At 45.2% G+C, this 22450-nt stretch overlaps 1 protein-coding gene across 1 annotated transcript in view; it reads left to right on the top strand.

Annotated features, from left to right (window-relative positions):
* Positions 1–22450, top strand: part of BRINP1 (BMP/retinoic acid inducible neural specific 1) — a 171670-nt gene that overhangs the window by 140114 nt on the left and 9106 nt on the right. Inside the window, exons 6-7 of the mRNA XM_021691503.1 lie at positions 2159–2395; positions 6661–6883. Coding sequence (XP_021547178.1) covers positions 2159–2395; positions 6661–6883 — 460 coding nt within the window. The remainder of the gene's footprint in view (positions 1–2158; positions 2396–6660; positions 6884–22450) is intronic.

Genomic DNA, 22450 nt, shown 5'->3' with positions numbered 1-22450 from the left:
GTCCTGTCGACACGTTAAAAAACGTCAGTCCCAGGAGTGATTTCATCATCATCATCATCATCATCATCAAAAATAGGAATGAATTGGGGCACCTGGGTGCTCAGTCGGTTAAGTGTCTGACTCTTGATTTCAGCTCAGGTCATGATCTCAAGGTTGTGGGATCGAGCCCTGCATTGGGCTCTGCGCTGAGCAGAGATTCTGCTTGAGGATTCTCTCTCTCCCTCCCCCTGCTCTCTTTTTCTCTCTCAAATAAATAAATAAATCTTTTCTTGAAAAATAGGAATGGGTAACATTTACTGTTTGCTTGCCATGTGGCAGGAACTGTTCTGGACAATTTTCAGGGATTTCTTCACTTAGCCCTCTCAACAACCTTCTGATGTAAGTACTCAAAGCATCTCCATTTTACAAAAGAAGAAGTAGAGCCTTAGACAGTTTGAGGGACTTGCCCGAGATGTGTAGGGAGTAAGGAGAGGGGCCTGACCAGCAATGCCCAGCTTTTAACTACCTCCTGGGTCCCTGCTGTAAGTCGGGCTGGAGGCACCATCTTCTTTCCCACAGTGCCCTTCTGAACACAGTCTTTTTCAGCTGCCGGATGAAGACAGGATGAAATGATGGCACTTATTTTTTTTAAATAACTTGAAAGTGAGAGAGGGGGACAAAATGTAGAAACAAAACTGTGAAGTAGAAGGAGAGAAAAGCCGAGCTTATTCAGCAAACCCCTGATGAGTAGGATGAGGAGGTGTCCCTGAAGCATGAATGAGAAAGAAATGTAATCCAGAGAACACAGTTATTTCTCACACAGTGGGTCTTTAAACATTTACCCGCATACGCATTGGTGGCTAAAACTGTCAGCAGCCCCAGATGAGGTAGAGAGAAATGTCTTAGGTGAAAGTGCTTTCGTGAATTAATTTAGCCCAGAGTTGTCCTTCTAGTTGGACACCCTAGGCCATAGTCCGTTATGGTCACATCTCAGGGGTATGTGAATAGTGCACGTGCCCAGAGAAATCCTTCTCCATCCTCGGCTGTCAGGATTAAGACTTTGATTAGGCAAGAATAGAGAAAAGATTATGAGGTGTGGTCCGGAGTGTTCGTCCTGTAGCCTTGGGCTTGTCACTTCCCCTCCATGAGCCTTGGCCTCTTTGTGTGTAGAGCAAAGAAGAAAAAATAATAATTCTCTCTGATGTCATCCTGTACTGATATTATTTTTATGATGCACTGGTCTTATTAAATTATACCACTGTCTTTATATTACTCTTATCCTTGAAACTTACCAAAGTGTCCCCATTATCCATAGGATGAAGTCCAAATTCCTTAGCATACGATAAATGTGCCCTTTGGCACCTGCTTCCCTCTGAAACCTGTTCCCGTTAGAGCAGTGCACCCCCACGCACGCAAATTCATTTCATTCACCAGCAACTCCCAGACATACACATCTTTATTCTTGCTCTTCTTCTCTTTAGAATGTGCTTCCTGTTCTTCTTTTTGCATGAGGATCTCTTATTTACCTTTCAACCAGCCCAAATGCCGTCTCCCCTCTAAAGGCTTCCCTGCTATCCAAGCACTGTTATTTGCAGCCTTCTGTTGTCCTGTCACCTCATATGGCCTTCTCTGCTGCAGGTCTATAAAGTTATGATGATGTGTGCCCGTGTCTATCCCTGCTGATTATACTGTAAATTCCCCAAGGGCAAGGATCATGTCTTTTTTTTTTTTTTTATCTCTGTAGATCTAGTGCCTAGCGCAGGACCTGTGCTTCCTAAATAGAGGTCATAAATATTTGAAGAAAGGAACACAAAAGAAATGAAGGAAATAAGAAAAAAAAACAAACAATAATCATGTGCTTTCAATAAGGATTTTGTCCCCAAATGGAAAAGGTGTAGGCCAGATCTGGCTCTGGCCTCAGTCCCAATGCTACGGAATAACGTGTGCCCTTCAGGGGTGGCTAAGGTCATGACCTGGAGAAGTCTAAGTAGGAGCATTGCAACTGGAGGCCTCGCCAAGGGGGCCCTGTCTGGATCCAGGCAGGCCCAGAAATATTTTGGTTACAGTACACAGGGAGAAAGCTAGCAGCTTCGGATTCCTACGCATCACCTTTCAAAAGTGCTAATGAAACATCTCCTTTAACCTTTCTTTTTTTCCCTTTCTTGCTATTCTCGAACAGGTCTTCAGATCATCTTCCCTCAGTATCTGCAAGAGAAGTTTGTCCAGTCGGCCTTGAGCTACATCATGTGCAATGGGGAGGGGGAATATGTGTGTCAGAACAGCCAATGTAGATGTCAGTGTGCGGAGGAGTTCCCACAATGCAACTGCCCCATCACCGACATCCAGATCATGGAGTACACGCTGGCCAACATGGCCAAGTCTTGGGCCGAAGCTTATAAGGACCTGGAGAATTCAGGTAGAGAACCTAGTCGTACTGCATCAATGGCCCTGAGCCAAGTCAAGGAAAGGAAACTGTCTAACTGGAATTAGGACCCACTCTGAGGAAATAGTCAGTGACCCTAACTCTTTCACTGGGGAGGGACCAGAGCCCTGTCCATCATGGAGGAGGTACTCAGTCCATCTCCATCGAATGGAGCCGTGGATCACATAATCGAGTTTGTGGTCCTAAGATGTATTGTCTCTAGGGTACCCAGAAGACAGAGAGAGAGTAATGCTACATAACACAGAGAAGCCTTTGGAGAATGGAGAGTCAAAAGTATCTGTGTTGATTCCTAAGTCTCTGTGTGTGTGTGTCTAAATAAGTACGTACATATGTGTAGATTTTAATACATGTACATATAGGTAGATATCCTTACAGACATAGATATCCAAAGAATTCACAGCTTGTCAAAGCTCAAGCGACTTTTCAGGTACTTAGCTATTTCCTGCTTTTCGTGGTTAAGAAAATTCGTGGTCATGAATTTCAGGAGAAGAAAGTCAGTCTCCCAGGGCCATAAAGTGGATGAGGGGCAAAGTTGGAGCTCTGCCTCCGTGGAGCTTCTAGTGAGTGTGAAAGTCAGACATGAATCATATGACCATGCAGATAATTAGGACATTTTAATCAGGTGTGTGGAGGGGGAGGTTGAATGTGGCCAGGCGGGTCGGGCAGGTCAGGAGAGGCGAGCTGGGGAAGAGCATCTGAGATGCAGAAATCAGTGGGGGGGTGTATGTCAGCCAGTGGGAGGCCATCCTAAGGTGCCTAGGGGGGAGAGGACAGTGACATTGTTAACACGATCGTATAGGTGGGGAAAATGGGGAACATGCAGAGATGCCGAGATAGTTAGGCTTGATGTTACATTGGCTAAACGAAGAGATGGGTGTTGAGATTCAAGAGCTTTTTTTAGGTATGTTTGTTAGAGAGTTTGATGAACGCTGGTACCATTCACTGAGCTAGGACACCTTGGGAGGTTCAGAAAAAAGACTGTGCTCAGCGTTGGACATGAACACCTTGGGAAGCCTTGAGACTTCCAAGAAGAGATGCCAAGTAAATACTTGTCATTTAATACCAGCTCAGATATCTGCTAAATCAATGGATATATGCAGAGAGCATTACGTTTTTGTTTTTTTTTTTTTTAAAAAAACAACTTAATATTCCTTAAATTTATCACAACAACTGCATTACAGCGAGTAGTGATGTTCCTGCATCCCAGAGGACGGAGGGTGCCGAGACCCAGTGTCTTCCCCAGGGTCACATCGGTAGCAAATGACAAGGTCGGTAATGGAATCCCTGATTCCAAATCCAGTGCCTGTAGCAGCTTCTGTAACTTTAATTCTTCTTTACCCCCTGGGCCTCAGTTCCCTCATCTGATAAATGAGAGGACATGTTTGTGGTTTTCATATTTGAATTTATTTAAATTTTTAGCCGAGAAAGCCTTTGATCGAACAAAATCATACCTTGGAGCCGCTGTGCACCCCAGGTGAAAGCTCAGCTCTACTGAGCTGTGTGGGAAAACCACTGGTTTCCATGAACTCTGAGCCCCCAGCCAGCTTACGGAGCCCGCAATGCACGAGCGATTCCGCTCTCCTGCAGCTCGCATGGAGCTGGGACCGCCCTATGAACCTGCACCCATCAGTCCATTTAAAATCCCAGGGATTCAGAGAAGAGAGGCTCATAATGGAAATGTGTTACGACCATTATTTGGCCTCAAACAAGAGAGGCATTTGATAAAATGCTTTTGCAGAGAGATTCCACCGATTGCTAAAAAGCAGAGGGGAACATCGGCTGTATGCACAAGCAGTAAGGATCCTTAGCATCTAATCCTATTCCCAAGGAAGAGAAGCCACTTCCAGTGAGTGGGTCAGGAGACACAGCTGAGAGGCTGCAGAAACGATTTCCGTGGCACACTTTCTCCCCATGATAGCACACACTCGCTCCAGATATCCTGTACTTATCCATTTGGAATGGTTTTACCCATTAAGACAAATCCACCCATCTCCACTTATATCGGTGGCTTGTGTGTGTGTGTTTTCCTCCTTTTCATTTCAGGCAATGGCCTAAATGCCCCAGCCAACCAGGGACTTTGGGAGGATTAATGACCAGCCAAAAGGGAAGAGCCAATGATTCCTTCATGGTCAGAGCACTGGTGGTCAAATAGAACCAGCCTAGTTTACACACCCAAATGGGGGTCTGTCTACACCTCCCTTATTGGGAGGGAACCGTTCTACTTCTAGTCAAGAAAATTAAATCATTTTAACTTTTAAATTATACATCCCTATCTGACCCAGATTCAGGTTCATTGAAACGACTGTTCTGTCCTTCGAGGCCAACAGAGCCTTCCGCAGCAGGGTGGCATTTCTTCCACGGGGGCAGGGGTGGGCAGCCAAAGAGCACAGAGTCATTAGGGCCAGCCCCCTGCCTCCAGCCAGCTCCCCAAATAAATCAGTCAGCACAGTCGTCTGATACCCTTCCAATCCTACGTCGCCATGCATCCCCTGAACACTTTCTGTTCGTCGACAACTATTTTGGCAGAGGCAGTCCAATGTCACTCTCTCAAGATTTGCATGGGGTGCCAAGATAGCTGTTTGACAAATGGGGAAACTGAGGTACTGAAAGCATGATGGTCCTACAGCTGCTCAGGGGCCGAATGCGGTTCGGTCTCCTGCATGTCCTGCTGTCAATGACATGCCGGAAGTTTCGTGGGAGTCCGAGAGTCCTGTTTTCAGCACCTTTTATTTATTTATGTTTCTCCCAATATACTGGTTCTCCTTATGTGTTGAGAGTAAGCGTATAATGCTGAGTAAGAGCATAAGATTCAGAGCCTGGCTAGAGTTCTAATTCTGCCATTTACTGGCTGTGTGACCTTGGGAAGTCAACTGACTTCTCTGTGTCCTAGTTTCTATAAAAGGAGGCACTAAAAGTACCCACCTCATAGGTTTGCTGTAAAATCACTTATATGGGTTAGGTGTTTCAGACTGAGGATGGTGCTTGTTGAAAGCTATGTAGGCATTTTTAAAAATAAATGAAAGCCTAATGGACCTGAAATTTCCTTGTAGGTTTTATAACACGAAGTGAAAGTACTAAGTTGCAAATACATATATGTATATATAAATATAAATATATATATTTTATATATATATATATATATATATATATCCCTAAGCATTTAGCTTTTTTTCCCCTGCAATATGATCAACTTCTTAATTCTTTTCCCAATAGTGGGGGGTGGGGATGGGGCAGGGGTGAATATTATATTAAAAAAAAATGATGGCTCTGATTTGCATCCTGCCTCTTGTCACTTGCAGGCTGTTCTACCTTCATAAAATCATTTCCCCGCTCTGAGCCTCAGTTTCCCTCTGTGCGGAACCAGAAAGCTGGCCTAGAGAACCTCTGAGGCCGTGTCAAGTTGTAGCAAATACTGAAACTCTGAAACACAGAACCACACACTGAGGCAGAAGACTTCCCCCCAGAGACCCAGGATTTGCCCCCATCTCTTCAGCTGGGGTGTCCCCAAAATGGGACGTGACATGAAAGGGCACACTGACAACCTCCGGCATGACTGGATCACACAGTGGGGAGCTTGACCCACCGCAGTTCTCCCTCAACCCTGAGGATGACACGAGTTGGTGCTAATACACCTTTAGCACCTGTCACTCATGACCTTCCTGTATGTCTCAGTGAGAGCAGGCGCAGGGCCTTGAGCATTTAGCTGGCAATGGTATTGGTCCAGGGTCTGTTAATACGGTTTTCATCGTATTTGTGTTTCCAGGTTTATTTTTTTAACTTTATTTTATTTTATTGTTTTATGAGGTACAATGAGTCCAGCTTTATTTTTATAGCTCCCATTCTATTGAAAGCATGTGATGGAGGTTTCCTAATGCAGAATTGGGTAAAAAAAAGTGGTTTAATTGATTCAAAGAAAATATTAAGTAAAAAGAAGTACAAATGAGATGTGACTATCATTCTCAAGCTGGCATTCAGATGACTGGAGTTTGGGAAGCCCTGTGTTCTGTGGCGATGCAGGCAGCAGATTCACTCCCGTGAGAGCAAAGGAAAAGGACCCTCCCTGAAAGTGGAGTGGTCAGAGCAGAGTGGGCTGGAGCAGCAGTGTTCGTGGGCCTCCAAGGAGGAAGTTTTATTTGCAAACCCGCTGTGTTGGTAGGTGGGGCTGAGCATGAGAGGCAACCTCAGATGGGGGCTGCCACACGCTCAGCCCTTCTCTCTTGGCCTTTGTCTCTTGCTAGATGAGTTTAAATCCTTTATGAAGCGTCTCCCCAGCAACCACTTCCTGACCATAGGGAGCATCCATCAGCACTGGGGCAACGACTGGGACCTGCAGAACCGTTACAAACTCCTGCAGAGCACCACCGAGGCCCAGAGGCAGAAGATCCAGCGCACGGCCCGCAAGCTCTTCGGTCTCAGCGTTCGCTGCCGCCACAATCCCAACCACCAGCTGCCCCGGGAGAGGTAAGTGCGGCCCCCACCTGCCGCCTCTGCAGGCTCAGGCCCGGTGCTAGCTTCGTCCTCTTGTTGCCCCGGGGGATGCCGGGCGGAGGGTGTACTTGCCAGTGGCCCGCCGGGCCCTGTGTGGTCCAGACCGACCGTTTTCTGGATCGTCTCTGGCTTCTCTGCTACGGTCCTGGCTATCCCTGGATTTCTCGCTGTTTCCTGAATATGCCCTGAACTCCCGGCCTCTGCGTTCTGTCTGATCCATCAGACTGTGGAAGGGAACCGACCCTAGCCCTGACTGCCATGTGACATTCTTCTCGTTGCTTACAATGTATTATCTATTTAATTTTAAAATTATTCGACAAGGCAGATTTTAGCATCCCCATCTTCCGTGGTGAAGACACCGGGTTAACTCATCAGTCAGCTAGGAATGGAGGGCCTTTGATAGGGGCCTGGAGTCAGTAGAACAAACAAGGCACAGACCATGAACAATTTAAGGAGGCCCTCCATGGTTGGGTCCTGGGAGTGCAAGGTTCTCACCTGAGAGTGAGAGCCTCCTTAAATGCCTGGATGCCTCACCTGCCTCCCTCTGGGCTGCAAGACCAAAGCTCCCTGGTCTTCCGGGTTTATTTACTCTCTCTGGAACCCCTCAGGAAGGAGCCGGGATTCAAATCCAGGCCTTTCGGACTCCACTCTCCCAGGGCATGTATGAGCTGCCTCTGGGTGTTTCTCCTCTAGCAGGCCCACAAAGGGGTCACTAGCCAGCAGAAGGCAGGCTTGGGGGCTGCGCACCCAGCTTCAACCAGCGCAGTGCTGTCTTTATTCATTCCATGTGTGGGGGTTAGGGGATCAGCTTTATTCAGAGAAAAGAGGTCCACTCCATAAAAGAGTAAGGCTGAGGGGGGCCCGGGTGGCTCAGTAGGTTAAGCGTCTGTCTCTTGGTTTCGGCTCAGGTCCTGATCTGGCTCCTGAGATCAAGCCCTGGGTTGGGCTCTGCCCTCCGCAGGAGTCTCTCCCTCTGCCCCTTCCCGTGCTTGCTCTCTTTCTCTCTCTCTCAAATAAATAAATCTTTTTAAAAAATAAATAGAAGAGTAAGGCTAAGTCACATTTCCTTAACAAGTTCACTGTCAGCCACGTGTTTTTATACATATGATTGTTACGCCCATTGTGCAGATCAAAGAACAAGCACAGAGAGGTCAAGTAATTGGTACAGAACTACAGTATACATCAGCAGGTCTCAGCTGGAGATGATTGTGTCCCCAGAGAACAGTTAGAAATGTCTGAAGACATTTCTGAGTATCATAATGGTGTGGGCGTGCTACTGCTCAGGGCAGTCCCCACACAAAAGAATTACCCTTCTCCAAAAAGTCAACGGTGCTGAGGTTTGGAAGCACTGCCATAAGAGGAAGAGACAAGCTCCCCTGGCTCTATGATTCTAAATACTGTGTTCTTCATCATCCAGCTCCACAGGTACTCAAAGATTAAAGACCACTACACTCTCCTAAAACATCTCCCTCATTCCAACCACCTCCATGCACCCACTCGTCTTCCTCTTATTTTTTCAGACTCTGATCAAATGTTGCCTCCTCCGTGAAGTCTTTCTTGATTGCACCAGCCAATCCAGAAAGCTCCTTATTTCAAATCCATCTACATTACTTTAAAGTGCCTGCCCGTCTTCCCTATTTCTTCACTATGAAATCTCCTCCTTATACACTTATCTGTGCTCATCTCTGTTTTTCCCATTCCTTCCAACTCTGAGCCCATTGCTTCGCACCTAGTTTATGAACCAAATAGGATTTGCTCTGCCCGTTGCTCACTTGTTGCAGTGCCCCAAGAGCAGGAACTAGGAAAGGGGTCCAGTCACAAAATGGCTTCCTTGTCATCTGCAGCCCGTGCCCAAACCGCCACCATGAGCGAGTGCCTAAAGGAGATTCCATCTAGGCTTCTGTCATGTGACCTGCCTCAGGCACAGTGGGGGGTTCAGAAATGAGCACAGTAAACAGTGCTGTGAAGGATGTCTTTCAGAGGAGGGGTTCTGTTAGCAATCACGAAAAGCTCCATATATATATATATATATATAGATATATATATATATATAATTTATATATATATATATAAAATTAGCTTGGCAGGGCTGCCATAGCAAAGTACCACAGACTGAGTGGTTTAGACACCAGAAATTTATTTTCTCATAGTTCTGGAGGCTGGAAGTCTGAGATTGATGTGTCAGCAGAGTTGATTTCTTCTCAATCCTCTCTCTTTGGTTATACATGGCCACCTCCTCCCTGTGTCCTCACATGGCTTTCCCTCTGTGCTTCTCTGTGTCCCAATCTCTTCTTCTTATAAGGACACCAGTCCTATTGGGTTGAGGCTCACCTCCATGACCTAATTTTAACTTAATTACCTCTTCAAAGTCCATTTCTCTCCTCAGAGGAATGGGAAGAACACCAGACAGAATCAGGGGGCTAGATTGAGATCCTGCCTTCCCATTAGCGAGCTGTGAGACCTTCAGCAAATCACCTCCCTATTCTGAGTGCAGATGTCCACATCTCTTCCCGTGCAAGCTGTCAGGCTAGAAATGTCCTGCTGCCACCAGCAGCTTCAAACAAAGAACTCACAGTGTTGCCTTCTCTCCTCCTGAGATGAGAAAACTTGCCCTAATCACAGCATCCCTCCTCTACTCACCTGGGGAGGGTGTCCAGAATTCCACTTTGGCAAGTCAGTCAATTATGTTCATTTAACAAGTATTGAATGCTGGGTACTGGGGGGTGCCGGGCGCAGAAACTCGACTCCGCGTGGATTCCTCTGAAGCCTTCCCAGGAGAGCTGAACCTCCTTGCCGGTTGTGAGCTGCTTCCTGACATCCGAATCGGAGCCCTTAATGAGTGTTTCTCACACCGGCAGGCAGCGCACCTCCCCGCCACGGACTGGTGTCAGACAAAGGTGCTAACACAGGGGACCTTGGGCCACCGGGGCTGAGCGAGCTGGAATTTGCAAATGAGGCCATTGCTCTGCTGTAATTTGTCTGTGAGCCGGGCTCCAGGGGAGAGGAGTCCACCAAGCAGATGCCATCGCTCCCATGGGTCAGAGGGATTTTTACATGCGTCGCGGAGGGGTGGTGGTGTCGAGGCAGGGGTGGGACAGGGAAAGAGCATGGGGCTTTAACCACACATGGACTGGGTCCACATCCTGGCTCCATCGTTCACCAGCCACGAGGCTCTCTGTCAGTCCCTGCACCTCCCTGGCGACATGGGTTAATAACCTTTGCCTTCGGGTTAAGTATGAGGATGAAGATTGAACAATTTTAAGAAACCTATAAAATGTCTGGCTCCGTTAAGAGAGGGGTCGGTGGGGGGGCAGAGAGAAAGAGGGTGCTGTCACTTTATATATGTATTCTAAAGGCCAGGCACTGTTCTAAGCACCTTAGATGAATTAGCTCATTTCGGCCTTACTGCAACCTTAGGAACTAGGTACTTTCACTATCTTACTATTTCTATTTTACAGGTAAAGGAATTGAGGCACAGGGAGTTTAATAATATACCCAAGGCCAATAAATATTAATTATTTTATTGTTACTTCAAAGAGGTGTTTACCTATAAAATTAAGTGGTCAGTCAAGTCTAGGTAATCGGGGCTTAGTTTTAAGGCATCCTGGAACCTTAACACGGGGCTGGAAGGCAAAAGGGGCACATTCTGGTTATCCAGTACCACCAACAAACTCACCCCAAGACTTAGTGGCTCAAAACAACACTTTATTATCAACTGTCATAATTCTGTAGGTTGACAGGGGCACAGCCGGGGGTCTCTCAAGTCGGCCAGGGCCGAGCTCCTTTGAGGGCTTGACTGGACTGGACGTCATGCCCACGGCTGGCAAACTGCTGGCTCTCGGCTGGGAGCTCAGTGGAGGCTGCCGGGCAGACTGCCTACACGTGCCCTGTCCATGTGGTCCAGGCTCCTGGCAGTGCGACAGCATATTCAGACCAAAAGGAAGCTGTTGGACTTCTTCTGTCTTAGCTCTGGATGTCAGACAGTCCATTCCGCCATATTCTGTGGGCCAAAGTCCAGCCCGGATTCAAGGGAGTGAATATTGGGGGCTGTGGGTCTTTGGGGGCAGAGGGAATCTTTTTTGGAGATAAAATGAGTGTAAGTAGAGCTTAGAGGTGACCATCTTATATGTAGGGCAAATAAGATTAAATATAAAACGATAACAGCCTCTTACTGAGCAGCTCTTATAACAAGCAGGAGAGCTGGCTAAGTATAGAGATTTTAGAGTCAGACTGCCTGGGTTCACAGCCCAGGTTGGTCAGCAGCTTATCCTGTAACCCTGGGGAAGTTAGCACCAGCTTTGAGCCTCAGTTTTCTCATATGTAAAATGGGGCTAATAATAGCGCCAACGTCTTAAGGCTGTTTTGAAGATTAGATGCTTTAACCCACATAAAATGCTTAGAACGGTGTCTGCCACATGGAAAACACACAATATATGTCAGCTATTCTCCTTATTGTTATTTTTACCAGGCACTGGTATTTTGCATGTAAGTTAGTTAGCCCATGGTAATACTCAACAAATCTAAGTGTTGGTAATGATGACATATTTTATTATATATATATATATATATATATATACTATCTCTACAAAGTTGATTGCCTTATAGATGAGGGAACTGATGAGGCAGAGATGTAATTAACTTGCCCAAGGTCACAGGGCAGGTAAGTGGCAGTATTGGGACTGTCTTGCTCTCTCATTGGTGGGCTTGCTGGTCAAGGGCTGGTGCAGGCTCTGAGCAGTGTGCAGAGGCAGAGACACCGTGGTTTGAGTGTATGATGATACCAAAGGCAGGGTTAGCTCATTAAGGTCATGGGGGTGATGATGGATTGGGATTAGAATTTTATAGGCTGGAATGTAGTGTGCTGAGATTTAGGAAATGGCCCCAGCCGTGGAACCCCGAATCATCAATTCTGGAGCCCAGGCAGACGACCTTATCAGGCAGCAGCAAATCGTCCCATTTTATGAGTATCCAGGAAGTTAAGGCACAGAGATGTTAACTGACTTGCTGGAAATCACACCGCAGGTAAGAGGCAGGATTCAAACCCTGGCAGTCCTTTCCTGTAACCTCTTGGCTCTCCTACCTGTTGCCGAGGATGATGGCCCAGGGCGTTCAGATCCCCTGCCTAGACTATGAACCGCATGATGATGGAAATCACTCCACTCTCCTTGCAAAGAAGGGAAGGAGGACAGAGGGATGGAGAGAGGGAGGGAGAAAGGAAAAAAAAAAGAGGAAGGTAGGAAGGAAAGGAGGGAAGAAGGGAGAAGGGCGAGCATAAAGCAGCAGGCTTCCGTGCAATTCCATAAACGTTGACTGACCACCTGGCCTCCCAGCCCAACACCAGAACCTGGAAGGCACTTAAAGAAACAAGCAACAGGGCATTTGTCCTCAAAACATCATTATTTAGTGGCAGGGTGTGCTTTTGAAAAGGACACAGCTTTGAACCAGAGGGCCTGAGTTCAGGTCGTGGCTCTGCCCTGTATGGGCTTGCATGGGCCACATTAAGTCCATAGTGGGTCTGTAGCAGGTGCCCCAGAGGACACAGGGTGCAAAACGTGTGCCTTGTGGGGGCAGGTGGAGGCTGAGCAGTGAACGATGACACCTCACCTTTCACCAGAGCAGCTCTTTATATCCATTTTCGTTCTTTTTTTTTTAAGATTTTATTTACTTGTTTGACAGAGAGAGAGACACAGCGAGAGAGGGAACACAAGCAGGGGGAGTGGGAGAGGGAGAAGCAGGCTTCCCACCGAGCAGGGAGCCCGATGCGGGGCTCGATCCCAGGACCCTGGGATCATGACCTGAGCGGAAGGCAGACGCTTAACAACTAAGCCACCCAGGTGCCCCTGTGTCCATTTTCTTTATGGGAAGTCTGAATTCGAACTCACTTGGGAAAATAAGGGGATCTTTTTTCCTTACACAATTTGAAAACAACTGGACTCCTTTACCTTGAGGTCTTGCCCAACTGTAGGAGAAATACCACTCAGAGAGACGGAGAGAATCACAGTTCAACTCCAAAATATTGATATAAGATCAGTAATTAAATCTTAGTCAGTTTTAATGAGTAGCCTGTAGTTCAAACTAAGATCTTTTGCCCCAAATTACAATGGCCTTTTAAAAAAAGATTTTATTTATTTGACAGAGGGCAGGAGAGAGAGCGAGAGAAAGCACAAGCAGGGGGAGCAGCAGAGGGAGAGGGAGAAATAGGCTCCCACTGAGCAGGGAGCCTGATGCAGGGCTCGATCCCAGGACCCTGGGATCATGACCTGAGCTGAAGGCAGCCGCTTAGCCAACTGAGCCACCCAGGCGCCCCTACAATGGCCTTTAAACTGTGTCTCCCAGAATCTATTGTACCCCCTTTCCAATCTATGTTCCACGAGACGGTCAGAATTATTGCTTAAGAAGCAAATTCAGTCTTGCTGCATCCCTGCTTAAAGCCTTTGGTAACTAATCACTGCTCTTAGGAGGAAGAGCAAAATCTTAAACTGACGTAGAGGTCTGCCACAATCTGGCCCCTGCCTACCTCCTCCCTCTCTGTTGCATGTCTCTGCTTGGCTGTCACGGCTGCAACCCCGCTAATCTTTCATTTCACTAAATGCGCATGCTTCCTCCCACTCCCACTGAGCTTCACACAGGCTCTTCCCTCTTTCTGGAATGTTCTCTCCTTTTCCTCCACTGCAGTAGCTTCTGCATGTCTTTCAGATCTCGGCTCTGAAGGCTGTGTTCCTTGGATTGAAAGGGTGTCGGGGCCTATTTGATATGCTTTCCTAACATCCTGACTTCCCAAATGAAGCCCCAAACTTCAGTTAACTGTAACACCTTTGCTTATCTATTTATTAACGCCTATCTGTCTTATGAGACCAACAGCTCCAGGCAAGTGTCTGTAACCACGTTTTTACCACTTTAACACCCTAATCTCCTAGCATGGGAATTGGCACAGTAGCTATTCAAAAAACATTGTTCACTGAAGGGACAAATAAATTATTTTCTACTTGGAATGGGTTCCCCAAGGCATGGCAACATAATATTTTACAATTGTGTCCCATTGCCATATAATTTAAGGATTTTTTCCACATATACTGTGTATGGTTAGATTGTCTTCCTCATTCATAAGTGAAGAAAATGAGGCCAGAGGGGGTGAAGTGACTTGTCTAAGGTCACTCAGGGAATTCGTGAATACACCAGGATTAAAACCGAGGCTCTCAGACTGTGACAGTCCAAGCAGTATGGTCAGATGGAAACTGCAGATGGAGATTGTCTTCAGCTGACCTGGATCCAAATCCTGAAAGTATCTCTTGCTACCTATGTGACTTTGTGAAATGTACCTTATCGAAGAAAAAGAGAAAAAAGAAACAAAGAACAAAAGGGGGACAAAAATAGGCACGTCCCAGAGTCTATGAAATTCAATGAGATGAAGAAAAATCCCTAGCGCTGAGTAGGTACTTAATGTCACTGTGATTTGGTATTTCTTTGCTGCATGCTGTCACCTGATTTTTGTAGAGGTTAGAGTATTATAAGGCAAAGCAGATCCATGGCACTTTAACTTGAGGGTGGGCAATATAATTATTGGCGTTTTCCGATGACTCTTGGTCTTTGGTTTATTTTTACTTCTCATATTCACATGGCCTTGACCCAGCAGTCCAGTCTGGGCCTTCCCCAAGCACAATGTGATTATGCATTGTTGAGATGAAAATCTCTTGGGGGTGTCCCTCCAACCCTGGGGCCATAGCTTCTGAACCCACGTCAGCTTTTAACATATTTCCTGCTCCACAGGGTGTTTAATTGGTGTCTATGGAAAGATTCTGGCTACCAAGATAATCATTAGCCCTATTATGATGACCCTCCATTTCCGCACTGGTTTTGATTCTTCTCTGAACCCTATACTTACTCGCCTCGGGATTTAATCTCCATAGGCTCCTGCAGTGAGGCAGAGGGATAGGACTTCTTATATTTTATTGAAGTCAGGTTCAGTTTATTAGACAGTCTCTGCTCTGCTACTTATTACATGTGTGACCTCCACAAATCTCTAAACCTCCCTGAGCCCTCTGTTTCCTCATCTGTACGCTCAGGATAATAAGAATAGCTACCCCGTAGAGCTGACGTCCCAGTCAATTTATAGGATATATGTGAAAACTCTTCGTAACTTATAAAGAAATGTGCGGATACAGTATTAATGTAATCAGGAGCACAGGGGTAGTCAACCCTAGATATTTGATGAGGACACTGTTTCTGCCTCCAAAAAATGGATGTGTCCGCTGGAGGAGACAAAGCACGAGCCCAACCACATGTAACAATACAAAAGTGAGGCAATGTAATTTAAGATACCTAAGACTTCACAGTCTGGAGTCTGATAGGCCAAGAAGAAGGTACATTTACTAACAATTTACAAACCTGGCACGGTATTATCTGAACTTTATTTTTCTAATTGGTATGGTAGAGATAAAAATAATACCTAATGTTAGAAAATCAATAAAAGAACATGTATGCCACTTTTAGCATATAGTAAGATGTCAAAGCCCGTGGCTCCTTTTCAGACAAAATTAGAGACCAAAAATTTGTCAGTTAATTGCAAAAGTTAAAAATAGGGAATCCTAAAATGTATATACATGCCGCACATATCTAAAACACGTTTTATTTTTACTTAAAATATATACATGAATATTCCTTGGCCAACCCTTTTGAAGTAGGGCCAGAATCTTTTTTGAGGGTGCTGGTATATTCTGTTTGACATTTTACTGGCTTTCTTGCATAAACCACACCCGTCATTGTGTAACATTTCCAACTTCTGTTTATTCAAAGTGGAGCAACAGTTTAAAGACTCTTAGGAAACAATCTAAACATTTGTAGATTTTCATGTCCCCTCCTAATCATTTTCAGGTACTTCTCCTTTATTTCAATCGATGACATTTTTTTCCCCCAGCAAATGTCTTTCTAGAATTTGTTCATAGAATTCAAATTAGTTTCCACAGAAAAAGACAGCTCATATTTAATTGATTTATTTGACTTTGACTTCCATGATCGAATCACGGCAAATACAACTGGGATAAACAGATGTGAGAACAGGCGTGCTTGTTACTTGGAGGGAACAGAGGCATGTGGGCTTTGTCTGCGCATAACCAACCAGTCGTGGGTATTCAGTGAGCATCGCACATTTATTTATTCAGCTGTGTGGCGAGTCACTCGCGCGGAGGTCAATTACACTAGTTTGTCCTGAGCCAGAAGCTCTTACTCTGACTAACTTGCCACTGTTAGTGGAACAACTTGCTCAAGGTCATACAGTAAGAAAAAAAAATGATGATAATAATAGGTAACATATATACCAGGCACGGTTTTAAGCACCTTACGTTTATTTACTCATTGCATCCTTACAACAAGCCTATGAAGTAGATTCTATTATGGTTCCCATTGTAAAAACAATTTGCGTAGCAGTAGAGATAAGAAGGGAGAGAAATACGTCCCTATTGGGGAAGACTGGAGAATCCCCTCGCCTCTTTGGCTGGATTAATCTATTCATCCTTTAACTTTCAGATCAAACCCCCATTTCTTAGGGATGATTGCCCAGACACACTGGACCGGTTTGCAATGTCCTATGGGATGTCTTTACTACATCCCGTGTGGCGGTTTTTTCCAACACTTGGCCCATTTGCAATCGTGTGTTTCATCCCAGCCGTCCCCGTCTTGACCACAGATTGCATGAGGGCAATGACCCAACGTCTCCCCCCAGCTCCCAGTGACATATGAAGTTGCCCAGCCCACAATGATACAGTGCTTACTGAGGGAGCTTTTGAGATGGAAGTTGCAGGATGATGATGCTTTGCACTTGGGGTGGAGAGAATGGTTTTCTATTCCAGAAAACAACATATCTAGAATTGACTGTAAGATTAATTTCATCCAGAGAGGGAAATCAGAAAACAGAGAGTGTAGAAAAAGAACATGAGTGCACGGGCTTTGGAACCAGATAGTCTGGTGTTAAATCCTGGGGGTGAGCTGTGTGCTCAGTGTCTTCTGGTCCTAAGCGCCATCATCTGTAAAATGAGGATAATAATAGAACGTTCCCCACCAAGTTATTGTAAAGATTACCTAAGATATATATGTAGTGTTCTTAGCATATCTAGGTGGTCAATTAACATTAACTCTTAGTATATTTGTCTTAGTTGTTATTAAGATTAGACCCGTATGTTGAGATGAAACTATGGAGGAATTGAATACTAACTATGGAATTTTTATATTATCATTTAGCTGATGAGTAGCTATTGGGAGAGAAAAAAATTAGAAGGAATGCTCTGGTTTAGTAAATGTTCTCTGCTAGCCATTTGAAATATGAGCTAGAGAATCAATGGACTTTCTCTCCCAGGTGTAAAAGGATTCACTATTTCTTCCCTGTGTTGACATGAGCTTTACCATTGATCTGTGGATCACAGCAGTGGCTCTCAAGCTCGAGTGGGCATCCTGATCACCTAGAGGGTTTTTTGAAAAATAGATTGCTGCCCCCCCCCCCCCCCCCCCCGGATTTCTGATTCAAGAGGTCTGGGATGGTTCCTAGGTCCCAGATGATACTGATGTTGCTGGTCTGGGGACTGCACTAACCTTGGCTTAGAATATTCCCCTCACTGCTGTAAATACGTTGTCCCCTCACTAGTAGAAACTAAGCAAAAATGAATTCCCCTAAGTGAATCCTATAGGATATTGTGATGTGTGTGTGTATGTGTGTGTGTGTGGGGGGGAATGAAGTGATATCTTTGATTGAAAAAGTTTAGAAAATGTTGAATTAAAAAAAAAAAAACCCTAAATAGAGATGGGGTCATAGGCATATAGTTTCTCAAACTTATTGGGCCATAGAACTCTTTCTTCTTTTTTTTTTTTTTAAAGATTTTATTTATTTATTTGACAGAGAGAGACACAGCGAGAGCGGGAGCACAAGCAGGGGGAGTGGGAGAGGGAGAAGCAGGCTCCCCGCAGAGCAGGGAGCCCGATGCGGGACTCGATCCCAGGACCCTGGGATCATGACCTGAGCTGAAGGCAGTCGCTTAACCAACTGAGCCACCCAGGCGCCCAGAACTCTTTCTTCTTGAAGTTTTTCAAGAGATTGCATCCCTCAGTACATAGCCTTAGAAAAAAGTGCTTTACACCAGATTAAGAGGCAGTGACCCAGATTATTTGGTGTCGTGCCACAGGTGTGTCCCTCCTGTCAACAGATGCTCATCCTTCAGCTTGTCTTCTTTGACTTGAGTTCCTGACACCTGCTGAAGCAGATGCTAATGGCTTTGCATCCCAGTAGGCACCGCTCCCGCTGAGAGGCGGTGTGACTGCTAACCAGAAGAAGCCAAAGTAACAGCAGGAAGGTACTCAGTTTCTGGTATAATTAGAGAATAAATTTACCCCATTAGGCTTAGGGACATTACTAACCTTTCAAAGTAAACGAAGACAAATACCTTATGTACAGGTTATTTTACTTTGCAGAGGGCTTTCCTGTCAATGATTTGATTTGAGCCTTATACATAATAACCTGTCTGGGAGCTAACAGCAAGGATTAGTCTCTCCATTTACAGGTAAGAAAACTAAGGCTCACATAAAATCATGACTGGCCAAATGTCCTGCAATAATACTCCTTCTGTTGCCATCTTTGGCACAGTTCTTTGTTCTTGGCAAAGAATATTTACATTAATCTTTGTACCGAATCTTCATTTATTCATCCATTCATTCCTTCATTCAACAAATATTTAGTGAGCGCCGACTAGGTGCTGGGAACTATGTGAAGGGTAGTGGTGGACTGATAGACAAGACCAGGGGTGCTTTACCCTAGGAATCTGAGGCTCAGGAAGGTAAATGACCTAAAATTATGCCATCATGAAATGTCATCGTCATCAGGGAATCTAAACCATCAGCCGATTTCTTCCTGTCATTTTATTAGAGAGTAAAATGAAACCAAGTGGAGAAGTGTGTTGGCCAGAGAAGCCTGTATTAGTTTGATATTGCTTTGTAAAAAAGTACCACAAATTTGGAGGCTTAAAGTGACACATGTTTATTATGTCACAGTTTCCTTGGGTCAGGAGTCTGGGTGTGGTATAGCTGGATCTCTTGCCCATACCTCACAGGCAGAAATAAAGATGGGGAGGTTCTGGGGCAGAACCCACTTCCCAGCTCATTCAGGTTGTGGGCAGAATGCACTTCATTGTGGTTGGAGGACTGAGGTCACCATTTCCTTGCTGGTTGTTGGTCAGGGTTTACTCTTGGCTCCCTGCATGTGGACTCCCCCATCTTCAAAGGAACGAAGGTGCCCCTGATCCTTCTTATGCTTCAGATCTCAGAGCTCTCGTTCTGCTAACAGCCACAGAAAGCTTTCTGCTTGTAAAGGGGCACGCCTGATTAGATGAGGCACACCTAGATAACCTACCTCTTTTTTAGGTCAACTGTGCCCAATAACAGAACACAATCATGGGAGAGATACCCTATTATTTTCACAGGTCCTGAGGATAATTGCCTGGAGTCTTGGGGAACGAGGGGACATATTTAGAAAGCTGCCTAGTACTGTAACATAGGCTGGTAGTAATGGAATGGGGAAGAGATAGCCTCAGTTCTCTTTGGGGCTCATGGTATAGAGTAATTTGAATATCTATTGCCTATATAATAAGTCTACCCAAACTTAGAGGCTTAAAGCACCAACCAGCATATTACGCTCATGATCTACAGGTCAGCAACTTGCGCCCGCGAACTGGCTGAGCAATTCTGTTCACATGGAGTTGACTTGAAGTCACTCACTGGTATTCAGCTGGCAGCTGGGCTGGGCTGGAGGTTCCAAGAAAGCTTCACTCACGTGTCTGGTGCCTTGGAAGAGATGGCCAGAGGCTGGATTCGGCTGCGTACCTCTCCCTCCCCAGGGTTTCTCCATGTGATTGCAGCAGTGGGGTGGTCAGATTGCTTGTAAGTGGTCTCAGCTCCAAGAGGGAGTTTTCCAAGAACAGGAGGTAGAAGCTGCAAGTCTCTTGAGATCAGAGTCTAAAAACTGGGTGAATTGCTTTTGCCTTCTTGGATTGGTCAAAAAAGTGGTAGAATCTGCCCAGATTTCAAGGGAAAGGAATATAGATCTGTCTCTGAGAGGATCTGTGAGGCACCTGGCATACATAGTGGGTTTTGTTTATTTATTTATTTTTTTTGCAGTGTAATACATTTTAGTAGAAAGGAGAGGGGTACTCTTCAGAGACCTTGTGAAGAAACATTTTGTAATACAAAATTGCCCTTTGGAACCTTTATCAATCAAGATTGTTTAGTGTATTTATCTTAAGGTTCTGACCCCTTGCTACATGTTTCGGCCAAGGTGCATATTTTGTTATTGTTGTTTTATTTTCTTGGAAGCTGGTTAAAAACGGGAGAGAATGTTCCATAATATGATTTCATTATTTGGGCAATGTGTAGTGTGGATATTGGAAGTGGAAAGGGAGAGGATTCTGCCAGTTGCTGAGTATTTCAGTTATGGAATAATTCCGGGTATGTGTTCTAGAATCAGGAAAATAACTATAGGAAATAACCCCTGGACCTACTGTGAGACAGACCGAGCTAAAACTCCATTGATTACCTGACCTCCATAAACACTTATTCTGACTAGTGGACCACACTGATATTTTTGTCTCCAGGAATTAGTAACCATTCAGATCCAGTGTTCAATAATCCTTGAGAAGTGTGAATATTTCCTTTTCCCCCATGCATATTCACGCCAGGTATAATGGTACCTTTCTGCAGTGTATTAGGTTCTTCCTCAGGGGGACGATTCTGGCTCTGAGCGTCTAGGTACTTCTTGTGTGACTTGAAGCAAGGCACATAACCTGTCTGGGCTCTGTTTCCCATGGACTCGGTCTGGTCTAAGCATCATTCAGCTCTGGGATTCTGAAAATCTGTCACTCTAAACGCAGACAGCTCTCCCTGGAGTAAATTGCTACTTTGAGAGTCCCTGACCTATTCATTTTTGTGTGTGTGCATGTGTATGTATGTGTTTGTGGGGGGAGGGTAGCAATTTGGTGACAAAGACCTATTCTGAGTGTGTATTAAATTGTCCTGTTACAGAAGAGGGGCAAGCCCACAGATAACCCTGGGCTGGCTCAGGACAGCTGACTGTCAGTCACAGAAGCCTGCAAGTGCCCTCCCAACCATGGGGCAATGAAGCTTTGAACTAAGAATGCCTTTGGCATTTCTCTTCTATTTATGGGGCAAAAAGAAGGCAGTCTGTGAGGCAGAACCCCATGGCAACCCAAGGGTGTAGGGTCTGGGTGAGGGGCCGGGAGATGCATGCCGCCAGCTGGGTTTCGCCGTGAGTGATGGGCAGGGTTCGTTCTAACCAACACTACGAGGCAGATCTCCACTCGCATCCCTGTTTGTCATTCTGCATTTGTAGCAAGTAGGGCAGTTGACTCACTCAGCTGACGTAAGGCAAGAAAATAAGCATCTTCAGACCCTTTCTGTTGTTTTTAGTTTAGATTTTTTTCTTTTTCTTTTTTCTTTTTTCTTCCCTGGGGCTCAGAAGTGGCTTCCTGTTTGGAATAGAATCTAGAGGCTCAGTGGACTGAGTCAGAAATAGAACGAAGTTCTTACAGTATCTGTGGATGGCTCTTTCTTATTCCCCTTCAGAGCCACTTCCAATTCACCTCCCCACGTCTGCCCTCCGAGTTGGCCGGCAAGCTCACAATGGGCGAGTTAGAATCCCAGCGATGTGACAACTTACTGGTGACCTGCAGCAAGTCACGTCCCCTCCCTGAGCTGAGCTGTTCTCTCATTAAAATGAGATGCACGACCCCCTCTCAACGCCACCCACGGCACGGAAGAGCTGTGAAGATCAAATTAGAGCACCAAACAGAAGAGTTTTAGAAAGTTTAGAAGAGACATAAAAATGCAAAGGGATACTGCCATCATAGTATAATTCTGGTTGTTTTAAAGGACAGTTTTTTTAAATCAATGCTTTAGTAAAGTAGTACAGACCTGTAGGAAGTTGAAAATATCATAAGTGTACGGCTAGATGAATTTTCACGAGATGAGTTCACACACGTCACCAGCAGCACCCAGATAAAAAATAAAAAGCACCCATTATGAGCACTGCAGAGCCCCACCTGTGTCCTACTCTGGGCACTCCCCGCCTGTTACACGCACTGCAGCTCAGTTTTGCTTTTTATACCGAATATCTACTTGAGTAGATACTTTCAGTTTTTCGAATTCGCTAAACAAATTTTCTCTCCTGCCAGTAACACAGGAGAGTCTCCCTTGCTCCACATCCTTTCGCTCATACTTAGCGGTCCCCATCTTTTTTGATTTGCATTTTTTTATTCTTTTAGCCATCCTGCCAAAGTATGTATCCCATTGGAGTTTTAATTGGCATTGTCCTGAGGACTAATGAAGTGGAGTTTCATGTACTTACTGGTCTTTTGAATATCCTCTTTTATGAAGTGCCTGTTCATATCGTTTGCCTATTTTGCCTTTTGAGTATCAGATTTCTTCTTACTGCTTTGTAGTTTTTTCTTTCTTTCTTTCTTTCTTTCTTTCTTTCTTTCTTTCTTTCTTTCT

The sequence above is a fragment of the Neomonachus schauinslandi genome, chromosome 13, assembly GCF_002201575.2.
Source record: "Neomonachus schauinslandi chromosome 13, ASM220157v2, whole genome shotgun sequence".
In the NCBI taxonomy this organism is placed as follows: Eukaryota; Metazoa; Chordata; class Mammalia; order Carnivora; family Phocidae; genus Neomonachus; species Neomonachus schauinslandi.
This window is presented reverse-complemented; position numbering and strand designations above follow the sequence as displayed.